The following is a 23,817-nucleotide window of genomic DNA, read 5'->3' on the forward strand; positions in this document are numbered from 1 at the left end:
CGTAGACAAATTAAACACCTTTTCTTATGGAGACCAGAAATAAAATCCCGTTTCCCAAATGTCTTCAAAGACTTTCTAAGTCTTATCTGTGGAAATGACTAAATCTTTCCCTCTCCCTCTAACTCAGTGACCTCAGAGCGTCTGCAAAAAAAAATTAATTATTAAACATCATTAAAATCGATAAATTGCACCAATTGAGAAAAAAAAGCTACAGATAAAAGCTGTGAGATAACAACCGGCAGTAAAGTTCAATATCAAACAAAACGTGATACAGCAAATGTGACGAGAATACACCAAGTGAAATCAAGAATAATAATTTCTCTAACACAAGTCTAATTGTGGAAAACATTAAAAGGTCAGTACATCAGTTTGCAAATATCTAATATTTATACTAGTCCTCAATCCCTCAGTTTAATACATACATAATAAAAGTGATAACATGCAGAACTGAATAGGTTGTAATGCTAAAATGAGATAAAACTGTTTGCCCATTTCAAATGGATAAAACAGAATATCACAAATTCTTTTAACCAGAAGGTCTTGAAGTACTTTTGTTGTATAATCAAAATATAATAACATTAAATGTGTCTGCAATTCAGTCAAGTTAGTAACTTACTTTTGAAACAGTACAATCAAGACTGATATAGTGCATGTGACTAAAACAAATGTTTACATGAACAGATTTGAATAAATGATGTTATCATGGTGATTAGAGAGTTTGGCAGAAAAAACATGAACACCAGGATTCCAAATACATAACTACATAGGAAAAAAAAATTAAAGGAAGATCTTCTTCCAAATGTTGTGGATATTACAAATATATTGATTATGGCAAGTATTTCTGAAGAATGTTAACCATTTATGTACATGATCTTTTAACTCTAACTAAAAATGTTCCCAAACATCACCACATAAACCTGTGAACTTCTTCACTACCTGGCCACTGGAAGGTTTTGTAGAGAAACATGTAAACAGTTAGCACATTTAGTACAGAATACATAGCCAGCTCCACAAGAATCTTAAAGCCCAAAGGCATTGGGATGTTCAGTCTGAAGATAAGGTATGGCACAATGAAATAACGAAATTCTAATAACTTTTGTGGAACAGTAGCAGCAGCCAAACAGATAAAAAACACTAAGTTCCAGAAAATTGATTTGGACTTCAATGTTTCAATGAATGTCCAAACAGCAAAGATATACCCTGGGACCAACATATACTTGATTAGTTCGTGCCTCTGAAAGATATTTTTCCAAACATAAAATGTGTAATGTCTGTTATCGGCCAGCAAAAACTTATGAACGTACGTGAACTTCCAAATCAACAATAAGGAGACAACGACAAAAAAAAGGTAAAATAAAGGTTGCTTCTTTACTGAACTTAGGAAAGTTATTATCTTATGAGGGGAAAGCAGATGAGGAACAGAGAATACTAGGGTGAAGGAAAAGAAGTAGAATAACTGAGGAAAGTTGAGAGAGATCTCGTGGTTGGTCCTGTCGCCAATAACTATTCCTCCATTCAGGGAGACAAACAGCAGAAATCCCACAACCAAGATGATGTATGGCCAGGTCAGAAATATCAGTGCTTTCAGATTGTTAAATGATAGGACATACTCTAATAGGAAGCGCACAATCTTCTTGATTTCCACAGTGGAGTTTAGAATAACTGTCTTCTCATCTCTTTTCTTGAGAGAATCAATCTTCCATGCTTCTGTCAATTTCTGTGCAACAACACTTCCTGCACAGAATATAATCCAGACGATGTTAGTCTGACGGAACATAAAGGCACAGAATCCAAGGCAAGCAGCAATACTATGATTCCCATATAGGCACATCAGATAAGTAAATAAAATGAAGAATGTTGAGCCTGCATCTGTGTAATAGAGGAATGAGAAAAAGTAAAGCAGGGGAAATGAGGCAAGTGTTAATGCAGACATAATTCTCCGGAATGTACAGGTGGCCTGCAAAGGGACAAAAAAAAGAAACATTATTCATTGACAATATATCTGCATTAAGTCAATAAGAATGCAACTCCAATTTTGATTACAACAACATAAACAAGCAAATGCTCTATCATTCATATTCTGTATTCCTAGTATTTTTGACCACTTTAACAGTTGATCATCATTCATTGCCACTGATAGGTTCTACTTCTGCAAGTCCAGTTAATTCACCATGATGTAAATTATTTCCAAGTACAGGATCAGGGAAAATAAACATGTTTTATGTAAAAGTTGTAGTCCTTTTGGATCATAGGGCTGTTCTTTTATGTGTCTTCATAAACAGAACAATTAAGACAGGCAACCAGCTGCAGGCAGCTATTGGGATTTCTGCTGTTTTGAGCTCTTCCACCCTAACAAGATGTGGTCATAATTCGTTTGAACCATTGGCATATTTTTCTCACTGAGACGAGTCATGACAGATTGCAACTGCTATTATTATTGTTCAATGAGACTTACAGCCGCCAATAGTGTTGAATTTTGTGCCAGTTATGTGAAGGAGTAACAGTAATGGGGACCAGAATGAATAACACATTTTATCAGCAAGAGTTACTTCAGTTCAGCAGACCTGAAGATACAGGTAAACCCTTGAGCTATAATCATTAACTTATTTCTGCAAATTTACTTCCTGGATTATAAAACAGTCCGGGTAAAAAATGAGGTCTGCAGATGCTGGAGATCACAGTTGAAAATGTGTTGCTGGTTAAAGCACAGCAGGTTAGGCAGCATCCAAGGAATAGGAAATTCGACGTTTCGGGCATAAGCCCTTCATCAGAACAACTAGTCAGGAGGTGAATGGAGAAATATTCTATTGCTACTCACATACACAATTAAAGCTCAATGTTTGATGAGCAGGATGGAGACTAACAAAAAGGTATTTGAAAACAACTCCACTAGTTCCAAAAACATTGCTAGGTACACGAACATGTCAGGTAGAAATAGGAAAATATTCCAGAACAAAGCTCCTCAGATGGGGTTACTTGGGGAAGTCACTGCTTGATAATGATACAGATGTCATGTGTTCAATTTCCACTCAGCACACCATTAGCTGAGATATGATCTTTTTCTCACTGTGCTGAGCAAGAAACAAGCAGATCAAGCTCGAGTTTCACATCCCAATGGTTACAGAGTACTTATGGAAATTATCTTGTTATCTTTATCCTTACCCAATGTACTATGGCTTGAAACTATGCCTTAAAAAGGAAGTGGGGTAATGAGGTTACACTACAATATAAAATACTGCCTTTTTGTATAAAATACAAAATTCTAAATAGGATTTTTAAAATACTAAGATGAAAACATTGTTTTATGTTAATAGTACATTATTTGTGTTTATGCATGCAGATGGCAGGCATTAGCTGAGGTTTCACTTAAAGCCATAGAGTCGTAGATACGTACAGCATGGAAACAGACCCTTCGGTCCAACCCTTCCATGCCGACCAGATATCCCAACCCCATCTAGTCCCACCTGCTAGCACCCGGCCCATATCCCTCCAAACCCTTCCTATTCATATACCCAGACAATATGACAATAATATGGCTTTAAGGGATGTATCTGGTCCTTTTTGTTTAAGAAAGGTGGAGACAGAGGTGACGAGCGGACTGCTCAAAGACAACAAACAGTTTGAGGCCTTGGAGTTGAATGGGTGGTGTCAAGCTCCCACAGAATCAAGATTTTTAGTTTTGTTTTCTGCAGCTGCTGTTGGGGTCTTGAAGTTGATGGGGAAGCTCTTATTCCTCTCTCTGTTACAGCTAAAAGCGGTGGTTCTCTTCTTGCTGTTAGAACTGCATGTGAGACAATCTATTTTACGGAATTTGCCTTTGCCAAGAGTGTGTTTATGGGATGTTACTATATTGGAACAGTTAATGAACAGTAGTTAATATATATTATTTTGTTAAGAATTTCAAGTGAGTTACAATTAAGCCAACTCTTTTCTTTCATTTTGCGTGCATTTTAACAATAGTGGATGAAAGAAGTGTGTTTTGCTTCAAGCCTGGAAGTTCAACCAATCGAGTTGCATCCAGAACGGAACATCTGGCATTTGCCTTTAAAATACGAAAAAGTTAGGGTCTAAGCTATTTCCTTGTCATGTTTTGAGAGGATTTGGTCTGGTCCATAACACACAAAAACATGTTTTCTGAAATTCTGTGTGATTGAGCTAATGGTATATACACTTGCAATGTTAAACTTCACAACTTAATGGAAGATAAAGGAAAGATCAGCTCCGTACTCATCTTCAACTGGCTTTCTAGAATATAACTGAAAATGTGTTGCTGTTTAAAGCGCAGCAGGTCAGGCAGCATCCGAGGAACAAGAAATTCGACGTTTCGGGCCAGAGCCCTTCATCAGGAATGAACCTCATTCCTGATGAAGGGCTTTGGCCCGAAACGTCGAATTTCCTGTTCCTTAGATGCTGCCTGACCTGCTGCGCTTTAACCAGCAACACATTTTCAGCTCTGATCTCCAGCATCTGCAGACCTCACTTTTTACTCGAAGATTTCTAGAACATACCACTTACAACAGAAGCCATACAGCTTTAAGTACAGGTTTTCTCTTCCAACATTGAGAAAAAAAAGGTAGAAACTTGTGTACCTTGTCCTTCTGATGTATCTTGCACAAGAGCAGATAAAGCAAGTAGAGGTTGCCGGTATTGAACAGAAGATTAACGAATCGTAGCATTCCTGTAGAACATACTACACTCCCTGTCCAACCCATCAGCCAAGATACTGGCTTGATTATCCCAGTAGACACCAGATAGAGGCCAGGTAAAGTTGTGATCATTGGATCCCACTGCATGAGAGAATTAAGCAATTTATAATTTAAAGATACATAAATTGGGAATAAGTGTATTTGTAGTGGAATTATAATAATGTAATTGTAATCAGGGACAGTATAGTAAGGGGAATAGACGCTATTTTCAGTGGCCAGGATTGACAATCCGAAGGCAGTGTTGCCTGCCTGGTGCCTCGGTTCAGGATATCTCATCTGTCATGCAGAGGAACGTGGAGTGGGAGAGGAAAGATCCAGATGCTGTGGGTCCACATAGATACCAACGCTATACGCAGAAAGGGGAAAGAGGTTCTGCTGAGTGATAATGAATAGCAAGGGGCCAAATTAAAAAACAGAACCAAAAAAGTAATAATCTCTGGATTACTATCTCAGTCATGAACAAATTGGCAGAGGATTGACAATGTTGAAGAGGAAAATGCATGGCTGAATGACTGGTGTGAGAGAAACGGGTTCGAATTCATGGGACACTGGTGCCAGCATGATCTGAGTGGAGTCTGTCCCATCAGAACAGCTCCCTCACTCCCGGAACCGGCGCCAAAGTCCGAGCAAATCACAAAACTAGAGCTGTGGATAGGGCTTTAAACTAACTAGTGGGGGAGGTGGCTTCAGTTGCATGGAAGATCATAGAAAATGTTCGGGCTGGCGGAGTCGGGGGTGGGCGCTCAGCAGAGGTTATTGGAGTTTCCAGAATAACTAATACAACAGAGAGTATGAAAACACTCAAGAATCAAACTTCAGGCACAGCAGTTAAAGGGATAACTATGAGAAGGGGAGCAGTCAACACAGGGCTGAAGGTGTTGTACTTGGATGCATGCAATATATGAAACAATGTTAATAAGCTTGTAGTGCAGATTGAAATTGGCAGATATGATGTTATGTATCACTGATGTGACTGCAAGGGGATTAGGGCTGGGATCTAAACATCCAAGGATCCTATCAAAAGGACAGTGAGATGGGCAGAGAGCACGGGATTGTCTTGTTCGTGAGAAATTGAATTAAATAGATAGTAAGAAGCCATATAGAGTTGGAAAGCACAGATGCTGGTTGGGTAGAGTTGAGGAACTGCAAAGGGACAAAAAGACTCAGAGGCATTGTGCCCAAGCCTCCTAGCAGTATTCAGGATGTGAGGTAGGAAATATATCAGGAGATATAAAGGCATGTAAGAAGGTCACCGTGACAATAATCATAGGGGTCTTCAATATGCAGATGGATTGGGAAACTCAGGTTGGCAGCGAATCTCAAGAAAAGGAGTTTGTGGAATGTCTAAGAAACTGGTTTTTGGAGCAACTTGTGGTAGGGAACCAGAAATTCTGGACTTGGTGATGTGTAATGAGGCATTTGATGAGGAAGCTTAACAGGGAAGGAATCCCTCTGGGGCAGTGACCATAATTTAACAGAATTCACCTTGTAGTTTTGAGGAGAAACTGGAATCAGGTGTAACATTATTACGATTGGGTAAAGATAACTACAAAGTGATGAGGGAGCAGCTTGCCAGAGTTGACTGGAAGGGAAGCCTAGCAGAGAAGATGGGGGGGGGGGGGTAGCAATGGCAGGGCTTTCTGGGGGGTAACTCTGCAGAAATTCATCCAAAGGAAGAAGAAAACACTAAGGGGAGGATGAGGCAAACATGGCTGACAAGGGAAGTCAGGGACAGCATAAAAAGTGAGTGGAGGATAAAATGTGAGAGTAAGCTATCTAGTAATATAATAAAAGACTGCAGGAGCTTGTTATTAAAACAAAGGTAATAGAGAGGCAAGAGTAGACATTAGACTGGTGGGGAAGTAGTAATGGGGTACGAAGAAATAGTGAAGAAAGTGAATAGGTACTCTGCATCAGTTCTTGCAACGCCAGACACCAGCAGCATTCCCAAACTTTAGAGTGCACAGGGTAATGTGACTGAAACTTACTGAATACTTGAGAGGCTTGGATAGAGTAGATATGGAGAAGATCCTTCCGCTAGGAGAGACTAGAACCTGAGGGCACAGCCTCAGAGTGAAAGCATGACCCTTCAGCACTGAAACAAGGAGGAATTTCTTTGGTCAGAGGGTGGTTAGTCTGTGGAATTCATTGCCACACTGCGCTGCAGAGACCAAGTCATTGAGCTTATTTATGAAAACTTTTTCCCTAGGTTTCTTTTTTCCCCAGGGTGGAGTAGTCCAAAATTAGAAGGCATAGATTTAAGGTAAGAGGAGATAAGTTTAAAAGGGGCCTGAAGGGCAACATTTTCACACACCGGGTGATGCATGTATGGGATGAGCGGCTAGAGCTGGTAGTGGAGACGGGTACAATTACAGCATTTAAAAGGCATCTGGATAGGTATATTAATAGGAAACGTTTAGAGGAATATGGGCCAAATGCTGGCAAATGGGACTCCATCTGTTTAGGATAAGCTGATCAGCATGGACAAGTTGCACTTAAAGGTCTGTTTCTGTGTTGTATGACTCTATGACAGAGATGAGTAGGTTCTCGATTGGTAAGGGGTTCAAAAGAAGCATGAGAATGGGGTCCAAAAACATACAAGTCATGACGGAATGATGGAGCAGACTCAATCTGCTGGAATAGCCTAATTCTGCTCTTGTATGTTATGGTCTGTACCACAGATTAAAAAACCCAACTTAATCAGTAGAATTTGCTAACCCAAAGTGCAGTCGATGCTGGGAGTAAATTTAAGGAAGAGTTAAGACAGATTTTTAATTGGTAATGAGTTGAAGGGATATGGAGAGAAGGCAGGAAAATGGGGTGAGGAACATATCAGCCATGATCGAATGGCAGAGCAGACCCGATGGGCTGAATGACCTAATTCTGCTCCTCTATCGTATGAACTTAAAGAAAGAACAGTGTGCAGAAATTTGGAAATTATAGGCAGCATATTAATACAACATTATTAATATTGTATCATTATTCCTTTAAAGGATATTATTAAGGTGGAAAGGGTTCAAAAGAGACTTAGTCATAGTCAGAGAGATGTACAGCATGGAAACAGACCCTTCGGTCCAACTTGTCCACTTCAGAATGTTGCCAGAAATGGAGGGTTTCAGTTATGGGGAGAGGTTGGGACTTTTTTCACTGGACCATCAGAGGTCGAGGGGCAACCTCATACAGGTTTACAAATTCGTTAACGGATATACAGAAGGTGAATGGCAGGTGTCTTTTCCCTAGGGTGGTGGCTTTCAAGACTAGGGGGCATACTTTTAAAGTGAGAGAAAAAGGTTTAATAGAAGACGTAAAAGCCCATTTTTTTTTAACCACACACACACACACACACTTCAGAGAAAGTGGATGCAGGTACAGTTAACAACGTTTAAAAGACATTTAGATAAGCACATAAATAAGAAATATTTGGAGGGATTTGGCAGGACCCGTTTAGTTGGGGATTATGGTTGACATGGACTGGTTGGATCGAAGGGTCTATTTCCATACTGTATAACTCTATGACCCTACGATGGAGGAATGGGAAATATCCACGTCCCTGTCAAAACTATTGCATATTAACCAAATAAGTCAACAAATGTATGGAATTGTAGGTTTGTAGAAACGAATTCTGATCTTCAGCAACACTAGTAGGCAGGGGGATCAAGTGAGGTCGACTTCTTCCAAATGTTATTGGAAACAGAAATTAAAATTAACTGTCAATTACGAACACAAAACCAGAATATGGAACGAGGCCCATTAACTGCCAGAAAATAATAGGCATATCAGTCAAATTAAGGAGAGGGGGAGAAACAACTTATTTGAAAGGAGAAGAAAATAATTGCATAAATGTCCCAATAGTTTGTTTTTCGTCTGGATTTATAGACGCATAAAGGTGGATAAATCCCCAGGACTTGATCAGGTGTACCCTAGAACTCCATGGGAAGCTAGAGAAGTGATTGCTGGGCCTCTTGCTGAGATATCTGTATCATCGATAGTCACAGGTGAGGTGCCGGAAGACTGGAGGTTGGCTAACGTGGTGCCACTGTTTAAGAGGGGTGATAAGGACAAGCCAGGGAACTATAGACCAGTGAGCCTGACATCGGTGGTGGGCAATTTGGTCGAGGGAATCCTGAGGGACAGGGTGTACATGTATTTGGAAAGGCAAGGACTGATAGTCAACATGGTTTTGTGCGTGGGAAATCATGTCTCACAAACTTGGTTGAGTTTTTTGAAGAAGTAACAAAGAGGATTGATGAGGGCAGAGCGGTAGATATGATCTATAGGGACTTCAGTAAGGAGTTCGACAAGGTTTCTCATGGGGGACTAGTTAGCAAGGTTAGGTCACACAGAATACAGGGAGAATTAGCCATGTGGATACAGAACTGGCTCAAAGGCAGAAGACAGAAGGTGGTGGTGGAGGGTTGTTTTTCAGACTGGAGGCCTGTGACCAGTGGAGTGCTACAAGGATTGGTGCTGTGTCCTCTACTTTTTGTCATTATACAAATGATTTGGATGTGAGCACAAGAGGTACAGGTAGTACATTTGCAATTGACACCAAAATTGGAGGTGTAGTGGACAGTGAAGAGGGTTACTCAGATTACAACAGGATCTTGACCAGATGGGCCAAAGGGCTGAGAAGTGGCAGATGGAGTTTAATTCAGATAAATGCGAGGCGCTGCATTTTGGGAAAGCAAATCTTAGCAGGACTTATACACTTAATGGTAAGGTCCTAGGGGGTGTTGCTGAACAAAGAGATCTTTGAGAGCAGGTTCATAGCTCCTTGAAAGTGGAGTCGCAGGTAGATAGGATAGTGAAGGCAGCGTTTGGTATGCTTTCCTTTATTGGTCAGAGTACTGCGTACGGGAATTGGGAGGTCATGTTACGGTTGTACAGGACGTTGGTTAGATATAAAAGAGACCTAAGGGACAACTTTTTCCAAGCAGAGGGTGGTACATGCATGGAATGAGCTGCCAGAGGAAGTGGTGGAGGCTAGTACAATTGCAACATATAAAAGGTATTTGGATGGGTATATGAATAGGAAGGGTTTAGAGGGATATGGGGCGGGTGCTGGCAGGTGGGACTAGATTGGGTTGGGATATCTGGTCGGCATGGACGGGTTGGACCGAAGGGTCTGTTTCCGTGTTGTGCATCTCTCTGACCAAGTGCATCAGATTTCCACGAGGCAAGTAAAAGAAAAACATCTAAGATGTTAGGGGCTGGGGGCAGGATGCCATGAACCACTGCCAAAAACAGGGTGGCAGAAACAGATTAAACATTTTAAAAGAGGGTTATGGGCAGAGATCTTAGCACAGTGCTGATGGGTTGAATGGTCTCCTCTGAACTCATCACTCCAGCCTGCAATTCCGGGATCAGGCCACTAGGGGGCGAGGAGCCCGCTCTCCTCCCGCTGGGGTCCGCCATTCAGCCGCAGTCAGCCGCATACCTCGGAAAATCTCCCGTCGCAGTACCGCTGCGCCTGCGGGACGTGGAAAATCTCGTCCATGTAAGGAGCCCTCTGCACCCGGCTGATGGCCGAGAAAACCACAGAGGAGACGAGGAAGTTGCTGCTGAGGAACGCGGAGAAGAGGAGCGGCTCTAGTCGCTCCATGACGGTCCGGGGGGGAATGGGGGCGTGGCCTCACCGTGGGCGAGGTCGCGTCACGTGATGGGGTGGAGGCCAGTGACGCCAGAGAGAGGCGGGCCCAATGCATCGACATACGGTGTGGCCGGTGACGCAAGAAGGTACCCATATTGGGCGGGGCCAGGACACGTGAGGTAGGCGGGGCCAGAAGCGCAGTGTGGGGCGGGTTCAAGGTCGTCATTGGTGAGCGGGGCCAATGGCGGGATGAGAGGCGGGGCAGGTACATAATAGTGGGCGGGGCTAGACATGGTTGGGGATGGAGGAGGTCGCTGTTTCTGGGGCGGAACCTTTGTCGGGATTTCCGGTTTCCGGGGGCGGGATTCGCCTGTCGGAGCTGTTCCAGTGGTGAGTTGTGCTGCACCTAATGATGGAGACTTGGTTTCATTCTTTACTCTCTGTGGTCGCAATGTGATTAAAAGCAATGTAGGTGCTGAGACAAAAAGAAGCAGAAGCGCAGCCAGTCTGGCAGCATCTATGGAAATTATTATTATGAATAAAAATCAATCTGGACTCGAAACATTAACTTATCGTTTTCTCCCCAACGATGCAGCCCATTGCAAAGTTTACCAGCAATTTTTTGGTCAAATTTCAGATTTCCAGCAACCGCAACTTTTTGCTTTCGCTTTAGTGCCCAGGGACACTCTAGGCTCTCACTCTGCAACTGATTGTTTATCCTCCATCTGCTGCTGTCACCTTCCTGGTCGGTTATTTTGATCCGTCTCTCTCCAAAATTTATATTAGTTAATCATTATGTTGCTGATTGTACGATATGAGGGATGTTTGAACCGCAGACTATTATTGACTTCTCAGTCAAGATTAGAGTGTTGCTGGAAAAACACAGCAGGTCAGGCAGCATCCGAAAAGCAGGAAAATCGACGCTTCGGGCAAAAGCCCTTCATCAGGAAATCAAATTACTGACCCGGACATAACCATTTAATTTTGAGATAACGCCCTTACTACCCAGCCAGGGCTACCGTTCAGTTAGTTGTCTAACAAGCAGACTGTGGCTGAATTCCATTTCTGAAATGGCACTGTGATTCTCAAGCCAGTTGCTGTGGTAGGTGTGAAGCAAGAAGCAAGTAAATTATATAAGCATGATATGAGCTTCCAAGTTGTGATCTCTCAGTGCTGTTAATTACCAGTGATGCTTTGCTTAGTGAATATTTATTACCGTACTGTAGGTATTTAAAAGATCTCAAATGTTCCAAAAATTAAGGTGTTAAAACACTTAATGGTAAGGTCCAAGGGAGTGTTGCTGAACAAAGACACCTTGGAGTGCAGGTACATAGCTCCTTGAAAGTAGAGTTGCAGGTAGATAGGATAGTGACGATGATGTTTGGTGTGCTTTCCTTTATTGGTCAGAGTATTGAGTATAGAAGGTCATGTTGCGGCTGTACAGGATGTTGGTTAGGCCACTTTTGGAATATTGCGTGCAATTCTGTTGTAAGGATATTGTGAAACTTGAAAGGGTTCAGAAAAGATTTACAAGGATATTGCTGGGTTTGGAGGATTTGAGCTACAGGGAGATATTAAATAGACTGAGGCTGTTTTCCCTAGAGCTTCGGAGGCTGACAGAGGTTTATAAAATCGCAAAAGATATGGAGAGGGTAAATAAACAAGGCATTTTCCCTGGGATGGGGGAGACCACAACTAGAGGGTTTAGGTTGAGAAGGGACAGATATAAAAAAGACCTAAGGGGCATAGGGTAGTTCATGTTTAGAATGAGCTGCCAGAGGAAGTGGTGGAAGCTGGTATAATTGCAACATTTAAAAGGCATTTGGATGGGTATATTTATAGGAAGGGTTTGGAGGATATGGGCCGGGTGATGATAAGTAGGTTGGGATGTCTGGTTGGCATGGACGAGTTGGACGGAAGTGTCTGTTTCCGTGCTGAACATCTCTCTGACTCTAAAAGGTTGTAGAGGATAGTGTTTGTGAAAATAGTTCTCAAGGCAAGTCACATGAGGAATTTAAGTACCTGGAAAATAATGCTGAAATTACTATTATTGATAATCAATGAAGGACATTTACATTTTTCTTCTTTATTGAATATTGCCCTTTTCTCCTGTTGAGGAGCATTGAGGAGAATGTAGTTCAGAAATATTGTGGATGAACAAAATGTTAGTTCATAAATTTCACCATTAATGCAGTAAGTCTGTTTTTATGTTCATTTTTTACTTGTTTCGGGCAAACTGTGAAACTTAGCGGGTTCAGCAGTACCTATGGAGAGAGAAACAGAACTAATGTTTCAAATTCAACATAACCATACAGTTCTGAAGAAGAGGTTTTTCCAGACCTCTTGCATTTCTCCAGCATTTTCTATTTATATAAAAGCAAAATACTACGATGTGAGAAACATGAAATAAAAACAGATCTCTAGTGTCTGCAGTATGTCGCTTTTGGAAAATAAAGTAAATTATTTTCCTGAAATAGTATATAACCAGTAAGTGAATGAATTCTTGGTGTTTCCATTTTAACTTTTTTTTCCATTACTAGTTGGTTTTGTGTTGATCTTGGCATGAACCATACAATATTTTTCAAGGAAGAATTTTACTTTGTAATCATGGAACCTAACTGCACAGTCTATTTCTTTTCTTAGCAAGAGTTTTGTTAATCAGTCACTTTGTCACCCTGTCACTTCAGGTATGCTGATCATCAGGCGAACAAGATGATTATGATACATGAGCTCGAGCTCTTTCCAGGATGCACTGTGACACTTCTGTTGTTTAAAGATGTTAAAAATGCTGCTGAACTTCGAAAGAAAGCTATGGAAGGAACCATAGATGGAGCATTGATAAATGCATCCATGGTGAGAATGATAATCTAATTATTGCTGTGATTTTGTTTTTAATATGTACATAAAGGGAATCCTGCAGGCATGAAGATTAGATTTCTTCTGAGGAAAGAAGGTGATACATCTGTGAGCAAGAGAGAAACCGATGAGCAGAGTAACCAATATATTTGATAGATTCTTGTTATTTTGTTTAACAAAGTGTAGTTTCCAGTTTTATGTAATTTTCTTACAAGTTTGTTATACTGTCACCTTTGGGTTAGTGAGTAATGCATTGCAAGGTTGCTTGATCTATTTTCCATCAGGAAGTTTCCACATTCAGTCACTGGCCAACTGTTGCTGATGTAATGAATGCATTTTCATGCTGTCTTCAGTGGCTATAGGGTAAACAGAAAAAACATTAGCCTGAGGGTCACTTTTATTTTCCCCCAAAGGCCTATACAAATTTACATGGATGAATGTTTGGCTGTTTTGGTTGTTGTAATTTTTCTCGGAGTCGTGCCCAATCTAGCTACAGGAGCATTGGCTTTATATTAAATAATCTGGGTCAGGGTTGAACTAGATTGGAAGCAACCTTCAAGTTGTTTTTCAGATGTTAAATAGAGCAGTTGGACAACTGATTAGCATGCCTGCTTCTAAACCAAAAGCGAACTAGGAGAAAGTGAGGACTGCAGATGCTGGAGATCCGAGCTGAAAATGTGTTGCTGGAAAAGCGCAGCAGGTCAGGCAGCATCCAAGGACCAGGAGAATTGATGTTTCGGGCATGAGCCCATCTTCATGCCCGAAACGTCGATTCTCCTGCTCCTTGGATGCTGCCTGACCTGCTGCACTTTTCCAGCAACACATTTTCAGCTCTAAACCAAAAGCTCCAGGTACCCATTCTACTTCAGAATTTTACAGGGAAGGAAGGTACATACATAACATAAGTGTACAGGTTAAGAATTAGCTTGTAAATCCTTCCAACGTACACCAAATTCAGGTGTCGCGAGGGTAAGTCCCCTGATCCGCTATCTGATGACAAGAGATTGGAGCCTCTCCCATCATTGCGATAGCTTCAGAATGCAGCTTGCATGTCAAAGTGTACATTCCACTGCAACTCTGAATATCTGGCATGGTTAGCTCATTTGCTGGACAGCTCATGTGGATCAGATTGGTGTTAATACTAATTTGACCTCTGTTCAGGGTAGGGGTAGATTCTGGGCCTGCTTCCCTGCCTCTATCTATGGAGAAAGTCATAGTGATGTGGGTAGGGCCTGCTGTTGTGCAGAGAACTTAAACGGAAATGCTGCACTTGTAGCAGTTTCTAATCAACTGTACATATAATTGCAAGAGTTGAGTTCCTTTTGTAAAATCACTGCATTATCAGTGTCTAATGTAAAATAGAATGTGAAAATATAAATTGTCGAGCTGATTTCAAAAGATATTCTACAATATTGTAAGTTGTGATTTTCATTTGGGGGAACTTGTTTGTAAAATGCTCCTGACCTGCTCTGTTATCATTAAGAAAACTATATAAAACTGCCAGTTTACATGGAGCTGCCAATGCAATACATGCTTTTGTATAAACTGCACACAGTCTTTACCTCTTCTCTTTCAGATAGTTGATCCATTTCAGATACTTCTGGCTGTCAACAAAGCTGTTCATTTACACAAACTGGCCAAAATGAAGACAAGAGGCCTTTATTCTGAAATCATATTTAATCTCTCTCCAACAAATAATGTAAGGCTTGATTTTGGTGTAATAACTTGTACACTTTATCAGATGCATTTGTGCTGCTTTGCATTTCTCTTCGTGTTCAGAATACTGCAGTTATAGAACTACATAGAGTTGAACCTCACAGTTATAAACTGGTATCTCGAAGTGGGAAGTACGGTGGCCATGCAGGAATCAGCCATTAGTGTCACTCACTAATAGAATGTTTTTTTTAAATTAAAAATGAATTTTTTTTCTGAATTATACACATGGCAACAGGAGTAGAAAAAAGAGCTATAAAATCTGGCTCAACTATTCAAAATTTTGCTTGTAATTTCTTTATTCACTCATAGGACATGGGTCTTGCTGACTGGGTCAGCGTTTATTATCTGTCCCTACTTGCCCTTGAGAAGGTGGTAGTGAGCTTCCTACAGATAGACCCAACATGTCATAGGGGATGGAGTTCCAGGATTTTGTCCCAATAACAGTGAGGGGACGTGATGCTTTTCCAAGTTCAGATGGTGAATTACCTCAAGAAAAACTTGCAGGTGGTGGTGTTCCGATGTATCTGCTGCTTTTTGTCATTTTATAGATGGAAGTGTTTGAGTTTTGAAGGTGCTGTCTGTGGCTTTGACAAATTTCTGTAGTGCGTTTTTTAGATAGTAACAGCAGTGTATAGAGGGCATCAGTAGTAGAATGAATGGCACCACTCTCATGAGCAGTCAATGGGGCTACTTTTGTTCTGGATGGTTTCAAGCTTCTTGAGTGTGGTTGAGGTAAATGGGGAGCAGTCCATCACACTTCAGACTTGTGCCTTCCAGGTCGTGGACAGGCTTTTGGGAGTCCCGAGGTGAGTTATTCACTGCAGTATTTATAGCCTCTGATGTGCTCTTGTAGCCACTGTATTTGTTTGGTTAATCCAGTTCAGTTTCTATTCAATGGTAACTCCCAGGATGACGTTGGTGAGGGATTTATTAATGCTAATGCCATTAAATGTCAATGGGTCATGGGTTAGGTCACCCCCAATAAGAAACAGTTGTTTCTTATGTATGGTGTGAATGTTACTTTCTACTTGTTAGCCTGTACCTGGATGTGGACTGCTGCAGTATCTAAGGAGTTGCAAGTGGTGCTGAACATTATGCAATCCTCCTGTATCTTCAAGAATATACGCTCTTTAACATCTTTTGCTGGCCTCTCATAATTAGAATGATAGAATTATTCCCAGCAGTTGTGTGGTTTTCAGACACCATTTGGAAGGAGAATATGAAATGCTTAACAGCCACACTTTATTTATCCAACATTTCAGAGTGGTGGCACGTTCAACTCTTCTTTCACTTCTGTCACTAGTGTCTTTCTTTTAATTTTGCTTTTCTTTAAAACATGATTCTTGAACATTTCTTAGAGTCATAGAGGTGTACAGCACTGAAACAGACTCTTTGGTCCACTTGTTCTTGCTGACCAGATATCCTATATTAATCTACTTCCATTTGCCTGCATTTGGCCCATATTCCTCTAAACCCTTCTTATTCATATATCCATCCAGATGTGTCTTAAATGTTGTAATTTTACCAGCCTCCACCACTCCTCTGACAGCTCATTTCATACACATATCACCTTTTGCATGAAAATGTTACCCCTGATGTTCCTTTTAAATCTTTTCCCCCCTCACCCTAAACTTATGCCCTCTAGTTTCAGACTCCCCGACTGCTGGGAAAAGACCTTGTTTATTTATCCTATCCACATCTCTCGTGATTTTATAAATCCCTATAAGGTTACCCCTCAGCCTCCGATGCTCCAGGGAAAATAACCCTAACCTATTCAGCTTCTCCCTCGAGCTCAAATCCTTCAACCCTGGCAACATCCTTGTAAAACGTTTCTGAACCGTTTCAAGTTTCACACATCCTCACAATAGGACAGAGACCAGAATTGCACACAATATTCCAAAAGTGGCCTAACCAATGTCCTGTACAGCCACGATATGACCACCCAACACCTGTACTCAATGCTGTTCTTCAGAGAGGATGTTGACGGTTAAAAAGTCACAATTTCATTAGTTATTTTTCTGAAGATTTCAGATGCATTCAGAAAATTTGGAATTTCAGATAGTGACTCGGCTGTTCTCATTGTTCTGGTGGATGATGGAGAGAAAAAATCTGATTTGGAAGGTGTTATAAGGCAAGTGGACGGGCAACAAATTCATGTCCAGGATCTCTCAACAATGGCAGATATGACCAAAATTAAAAAGGTTTGTGAGTAACGTGACATCTTCATTACAGGATTTAAAATTAAGTTGGTTTTCTTAAAGTCTGCATCCAAATCACCATTTTCATTTCATGCAGTTTTGACTTATCATTTGATATCACTATCATTGGGGGTAAATTATGATTTGCTGCAATAAGTATTTTGTAAGGTAACAATTACAGGTCAATGAAACTTTGTATCAGAAAATTATAACTAGTTGCACAAAAACAATGGCTGATGTGCTGAACCATTCAATCCATTTTCTTTACGCCTGTGCTGCTTTTCAGATTAATATTTTCATTGACACCACTGATGTTCCTATTAAGATGCATACGTATTCATATTGACGTAATGGTATCCAAAAATGATTGCAGCTGAATCATTGACACAAAAGTGTTCTAGCATAGTTGGATAATGTTTTCTTCACCTTCATTAGGATCTCTTTGTTCAGTCCTGAACAGGTTGATTCCTCTTCACACCTTTAATCCTTTGCAGGATAATACATGTTTATTTGAGAGGAAGAAATGCCTTACTGTCATTCCAAATGAACTAAAATCAAAATGTTTTACTTTACACAGATTTACAAAGTGTCTCCTCCTGAGGAAAAAGTTGGCAATTTGTTGGATGCCATTGTTTGTCGGATGGCAATAAAAGATATTCTTTGACAGAAGAAACCCTGTTACTTTAAATTAATTCTTCAACTATGTTTCTTCTGAAGTGAAACAAAAGAGCAGCAGTGTATGAGCTGCGAGCATTGCCTCCAATTTTATCTACAATTGAACCAGAAATCAAGGTCCTCTTCTTCATTAACCACTGCAATCCATCCAGAACGCCCACCAGTGTGGTCTCAAGGTCGACTGTATGATTAAATAATAAATGCTGACTTTGGAAGCCATTGCCTATGCTAGAATAAAGATCTTGGAAATGTCTGTATTTCTTGTCGATGTACACTTCCTTTGCTGTTTGTTTTACTCCTGTGTGACAACAGTGATTGACCAGTACACTTTTAAAAATTAAATTAATTATATTCTGTTGCCGGTCTCCAACAGAATTAATGCTATTACTCATCATTATCTCCAGTCTATCCAGTAACCAATACTGGACTTGACTTCCTCTTGCCTGGAATCTAGAACTCCAAACCTTCTCATCCATGCCCAGTCATTTTAGTGCCATCAGCAGTTTTATCCTTTCCCAATTAATGCTGCGAACCTCCCTTAACTAATACTGGCAGCTATTTAAATGGCATGCTACCAGCTACTGGCTCATTCTGGCAAGTAACTATTTAATCTGATGTTTTATATATAATTGTGCGTGTCTTTTCCCTCAGGTTTCAAGACTAGATGGCATTTTTTTTTTAAGTGAGAGGAGATAGAGTTAAATAAACACACAAGGGGCAAAGTTTTTACACTGGTTCGCTTGTGGAATGAACTTCCAAAGGAAGTGGTGGATGTGGGTACAATTACAACATCTAAAAGACACTTGGGTAGGTAATCAATAGGAGAGGTTTGGAGGGATATGGACCAGGAGCAGGCAAGTAGGACTAGTTTAGTTTGGAATTATAATTGACATAAACTGGTTGGATTGAAGAGTTTGTTTCTCTGCTGTATGACTGTAACAGTGTGCTGGAGAAGGTGAAAGATGGGAATAAAGGTCTGCAGGAGGGAGAGAGGAAAACAATCAGAGCCATGGGGTGAGAGTGAAGGATAGGGTTGAATTCAAGGAACAGTGTGTGGATGGAGGAAATTGTGACAATGAATTGAGGCAAAGGAAGGGGATCAGAGAGATGATGACCCCTTTATTTTGCTTGCTACAAACCCCTGAAGGAAGTTGTCCCACAGATATCCTGCAATCTGGCAGGGATTGCACTGTTCTCAACATTCATTGATTCGAGTATTAGTGCTAGGGAATTCCGCAGAGTTCAGAAAAAAAATCAAGCAAGCTGTGATTAAGCCAGCAGCTGAAATAAAACAAGCAACCTTTTAAATATTGAATTTAAAAAAGTGTTTTTTTTAATCACAATGGAGAAATATAATCATCCTACAAATTAAAAACTACAGTAGTTTTATAAGGTCAGAGTTGTAATTTAAAGTCTGGTACTGTTTAAAAAATCTAGCTACAGCTCATAAAACATGACAGAAGCTTTTTGTGGGTTTTTACAAGTATCGCAGTGTAAAAGTGGAAATCTGTGTCAATTAAAATGATTTCATAGATATCCAACTGTGCAGTCCTCAGTAGTACACCTCAATGTCACTGACAGCGAATGTTAGCTGGCATATATAGATGCCAGACAGTGCTGTCAGTGTCACTGTGTAATTTGGGAAATGCTGACCATTCTTCTGTCCTGACAACTGCAAAATCAAGATCAAAAGTTCGCATGGAAAAATAAATGGGATGAATGAGATTCCCTTTAGAAAAAGATGAAAGACACCAAGATTGAAAAAGACAGAACATTTGTATACCCATACTAAAATCTTATCATCCACTTAGTAACATTTAAATCAACAATGTAACATTTCTTTGTACTGTCTCAGTGGATAATGCTGTGATAGTATTACCTGCTCTGTGTTAGCCTAGAAGTTGCATCAAACAACTAAAGGCAAAATACTTTGTTTGATGTTAATAGTATATAAATCCTTGTTGACCATTCCTCAGTTTGAGGATGACATCTACTCAGGGCTATGAGTCTGTGTAGTGGGTCTTCCTGTGACTGACCAAAGCAATCCAATGATATTTGACTGTATGAATCAGTGCATCCCAAAAGGTAGTGGGATCTGGGTGTAGGGTTTAGTTCATTTCCCTTCATCCCCTGTCACTGCTCAGCATTGTTATAGCATTTGGACTCAGCACAACGCAGATTAATAGACCATGCCATTTTGATTGATAACAATCTCCTCCCAGTTATTAATGTCAATGCTACCATGCTTCAGGAAGAGCTATAGAGTGTCTTTATATCATTTTCTTTGACCTCTTCTGCAAGTTTCTTTTCCGCTGTGTGGACCTTCAGGTTCTGGGTACTGCAGCAGTTCCTAGGAAGCCCTTTGTCAGCACTTCAGTTGACATGCATGGAGTTTTCCAGCAGCTCTGAAGCCACACAGCTTAGAGGGAGCATTGTCCTGCTGGTATACTGGCCATTGGAGAAATACTAAAAAAACAAGTTCTAATGGGGAAATGCTTTTCAGGCAATGCCCAGTGTCAGAGTGCTTGTAGAAGTGTGTTCAAGCAGGATGTTAGCATTTGTTTGACAGTCCTCCCACTGAAGCCATGAACGTGATGCTAAACAGCTAAATATAGAAATCAATACAAACTACATGCTCTGTCTAAAAGCAGGCCTTTAGCTCATTCACTGTTGCTGCTTCATCCTGAGTAGTTCTCTTGGAAATTTCTGTTTATCCTTGCCTTCCACTCTCAGGAGCACAGCAAGGAGGAAAGTCCCAAATCTACCTTCGGTAGAAGTGAAATCTAACCTGCAATCTGGGTACCCTGAACTACATCCTAGCCATCTAAGCTAAACAAACTTTTCATGTAATGGTGTGATTAAACTAAATCTTCAGATGCCTATCACAGGCATCACTGGACATTGTGTCTGGATGTCTGAAAAGCATTTCCCCATTAGAACTGTTTTCGCAGTTCTCCAGTGGCCAGTGTACCAGCAGAACAATGTTCCCTGTAAGCTGTGTGGCTGCAGAGCTGCTGAGAACCATGTAACTGAGCCATAGCTGCACGCATGGTCACAAAAAGGTGGATTTGCTGCCACCATCCTCCTTTTAGGCTCTGCTTTCATAGGTCTGCTATCAGAGAGGAAAACTCCTAGGTAGTCCAATAAGAAGAGGCTTATGCCTTAAACATTACAACAATCAGGAACAAGTTACCTTGTTGTCACAAAGACTATGAGAAGACACAGATGGTAGGCCTGTCTCCTTTGTTTTGCTTTTCTCTACTCCATTCCATATGACAGACTGTGCGGAGCTTCATGCAGTTTTCAGCATTAACCCTTTCACAAACATTACTTTCTACAACACCCCATTGTAAACACATACATATCCTTTACAATCACAGTATTCCATGTGAGTATTACATCAAAAATATTTTCTCATTTTGTCCATGTATTCTTCAACAAATATAGGCCGTTTATTTTAAGCACCTCTGAAATTTGCATTTTCAATTATACTAAATCTTTCTTTTAATAAGGATGTCTGTGCTTCAATGCCTAGCCAAAGAGATCATTTCCAATGCACAGGACATACTACAGACAAAATGGGACATTCTTGTAAAGCACTTCATTCTAAGATTTCAGAACAATTTTAAGTAAATGTCTGACGGAAACTATGACATAGTTTATGCTCTGTCTGGCATGAGCTAAATGAATATAATGATGTTATGAAAACAATTCAGTAACATTTTTGGTATTAAGTTAAAAATCACACAACACCAGGTTATAGTCCAACAGGTTTAATTGGAAGCACTGGCTTTCGGAGCGCCGCTCCTTCATCTTAAGCTGGTTGTGTTCTGAATGAAATATTGGAAGTGAAAGATCATTTCAGAGGTACTAAGTGATATAGTGGGTTACTACGGCATCCTTCCATCTCCGGGATTTGATTTCAAAACAACCCCTAAAGGCTCGATGTAAATTTGGGTATCACAGTGCAGTACAAATTCATAGCGTAAAACTGATTGATGGCTAAATTGTCAGCATTAAAAATCGAAGAATACCTTTTGTGGAAAAGTGAATTGTCACATTAATGAACAAAACTTTAACTTTTAAGGATATTCATAAAACAACATACTTATCGTGTGTGACCTACACAGGGGCTACTAATTCTGGGTGTCAAAAGTGCAGGAATGTTTACTTCTGCATCACAGTGTTAATCATATCAGCTCAAAACCTGACAAAGATCCTCTTGAAGATCAAGAATTGGATTTCAAGTGTATTCCCACTTATACCAACATGCTCCTTCTTTGGGAATTTTGTATCATTTTCTCCATGTGTAATGACCTAACAACACTTGCAGTTATGTCTAAGTAAATTAGACTGCACAGTCCAGGAAATGCAGCAATTGTGGCCTGGTTTACTCGGTTCCTCTCCGAGTCTCATAGTATTGCTGTGTCACTTATATACTGAGCAAAGAAGTATGGGGAAGCCTGGGTTATTTTGATACTTACCCAGGAGATAACAATGAAATATACCAGAAAAAGAAAATTAGGGCTAACTTATTCTGGTCTAACTGAAGTTTTAATGGTAGAATGCGTCAGAATCATTGTCAACACAACTCATAGTCATTGAATCTCATTCCTTCAAATTTTGAGTGGTGTTGGAATTTTCTTTTAACTTTACAGGCCCATTTTATCTCTAAATCCCATCTTTCTTTCATAACCTTTATTTGTCATCCTATGGATGATTTAAATTTAATTCGTATTTCTTTTCTTGTACTCTGTGTGTCTCCATGTCTCCATTCTTAAATCTGGTTTTGAAGTCACCCCACCTGATGAAGGAGCAGTGCTCTGAAAGCATGTGATTTCAAAGAAACTTGCTGGACTATAACCTGGTATCATGTGACTTCTGACTAAACCTGATCATATGAGAAACTTTGCATTTGCTTGTTCCCAAACACCACAGATGCCTTCTGGAGGGCACCATGTACTATCAGACTCCCTGATTGAAGCAAATGTCAACTAAAAAACTCACCTTGGTAGCTGTCAGTGTACTGAATGACAAGTGCTGCTTCTTCACTGTTGAAACTGTAAACAGACATCTTAGTAGAAAATAATTAGCAAATCATCACAATCAGAATTTATGTAGAGAAGCATGGATGTTATTGTTAAATAATTATTTTAAAAATATTTGCCGGTCATTTTATAACTCAGCTGGAGTTCTTTCCAATACAAATATAATGTACATAAACAAATCAAATAAATGTAATTATTTATAATACAGAAATATATTTCCTTTCACCTCGGGGATTTATAATCAGTTTGCACCTCACAGCTTGGAGTGTAATGATTGTTTACACTGAATTTGTCCTGACGAGTTGGCAATTTTGTTGGAAATTTTGACCAAGCACCTGTCATGGAGGAATATGAGAGTCAATTTTCTTCTTGAGCTCACTGAACTAGACTTTTTTTTAGGCAGACCAACAACCATCAAGAACATGCAATTTGTATTGGTATTATGGAGGGGCGTTACGACTGCATAAGTGAAGTGAATACACCCAAAGTTGGCTGTAGCAATGCTTCCACTGCAAAAGAAATTGCAATGTAAAATCTGGTCCACTTGTGCTGATAAATGGTAAATATTACACAAATTAATTTGTGCAACAATTGAGCAAATAAGTCACTGCTGACTTAGAGGTAGAGGAATTTTCAGCACAATTTGAGACTAGAATGTGATCGTGTTCAAAGCATTAACTTTATCCGTAGTGCCCTAAACAGCCATCAGACACCATTCACAATATCACATAACATGTTGAATAGTTCTCTCCTTTTGACACAGTCACACATATCAGTCTAACTTGCTCCAGACATTTTTTTGGTGTCATTCTTTTCCAAATTCTGTTCAGCTTTTGAATCTTGTAATGCTTGATTTTTGCAGTAGGTGGTGCTATTATCCACATTTCAGATTCTCTGATCCAGTTGATATTGTTGGAGAAACCTACATGAACCCAAAAGTGGCACATGTGGGGATCAGTGTGTCTGGTTACCCTGCAGCAAAGACGAACCAGTAAAATGCACTACTGGCTGGCTACCAGCTAGCACCA

General features: G+C 40.2%; 2 protein-coding genes across 4 annotated transcripts; one reads left to right on the top strand and one right to left on the bottom strand.

Annotated features, from left to right (window-relative positions):
- Positions 1-655: 655 nt before the first annotated feature.
- alg10 (ALG10 alpha-1,2-mannosyltransferase) lies at positions 656-10,308 on the bottom strand. Of its 2 annotated transcripts, none has more exons than XM_060843189.1 (3): positions 10,144-10,308; positions 4,590-4,787; positions 656-1,957 (listed from the first exon to the last, which is right to left on the bottom strand). In XM_060843189.1, exons 1-3 carry the CDS (start codon positions 10,306-10,308, stop codon positions 905-907), a joined length of 1,416 nt encoding a protein of 471 aa, XP_060699172.1. In that variant the 3' UTR covers positions 656-904. The 2 variants fall into 2 exon arrangements, with proteins under 2 accessions (XP_060699172.1, XP_060699173.1); XM_060843190.1 differs by having other exon boundaries at positions 1,743-1,869.
- A 298-nt stretch (positions 10,309-10,606) lies between these two features.
- Positions 10,607-17,994, top strand: tprkb (Tp53rk binding protein). Of its 2 annotated transcripts, none has more exons than XM_060843192.1 (5): positions 10,607-10,686; positions 12,984-13,149; positions 14,729-14,851; positions 16,893-17,069; positions 17,644-17,994. In XM_060843192.1, exons 2-5 carry the CDS (start codon positions 13,009-13,011, stop codon positions 17,728-17,730), a joined length of 528 nt encoding a protein of 175 aa, XP_060699175.1. In that variant the 5' UTR covers positions 10,607-10,686; positions 12,984-13,008; the 3' UTR covers positions 17,731-17,994. The 2 variants fall into 2 exon arrangements, with proteins under 2 accessions (XP_060699175.1, XP_060699174.1); XM_060843191.1 differs by lacking the exon at positions 10,607-10,686 and adding an exon at positions 10,745-10,764.
- Positions 17,995-23,817: the final 5,823 nt, after the last annotated feature.

This window comes from Hemiscyllium ocellatum, chromosome 23 (genome assembly GCF_020745735.1).
Source record: "Hemiscyllium ocellatum isolate sHemOce1 chromosome 23, sHemOce1.pat.X.cur, whole genome shotgun sequence".
Classification (NCBI taxonomy): Eukaryota; Metazoa; Chordata; class Chondrichthyes; order Orectolobiformes; family Hemiscylliidae; genus Hemiscyllium; species Hemiscyllium ocellatum.

What these genes read in the sequence shown, in the direction of transcription:
- alg10 (XM_060843189.1), bottom strand. Translation starts at nt 10,308, where the DNA reads ATGGAGCGACTAGAGCCGCTCCTCTTCTCCGCGTTCCTCAGCAGCAAC. An exon ending in GCGACGGGAGATTTTCCGAG is followed by an intron (nt 4,788 to 10,143) that starts GTATGCGGCTGA and finishes TCTCTCATGCAG; the next exon opens with TGGGATCCAATGATCACAAC. An exon ending in AGATACATCAGAAGGACAAG is followed by an intron (nt 1,958 to 4,589) that starts GTACACAAGTTT and finishes GTCCCTTTGCAG; the next exon opens with GCCACCTGTACATTCCGGAG.
- tprkb (XM_060843191.1), top strand. An exon ending in CATTGATAAATGCATCCATG is followed by an intron (nt 13,150 to 14,728) that starts GTGAGAATGATA and finishes CTTCTCTTTCAG; the next exon opens with ATAGTTGATCCATTTCAGAT. An exon ending in ATCTCTCTCCAACAAATAAT is followed by an intron (nt 14,852 to 16,892) that starts GTAAGGCTTGAT and finishes ATTTTTCTGAAG; the next exon opens with ATTTCAGATGCATTCAGAAA.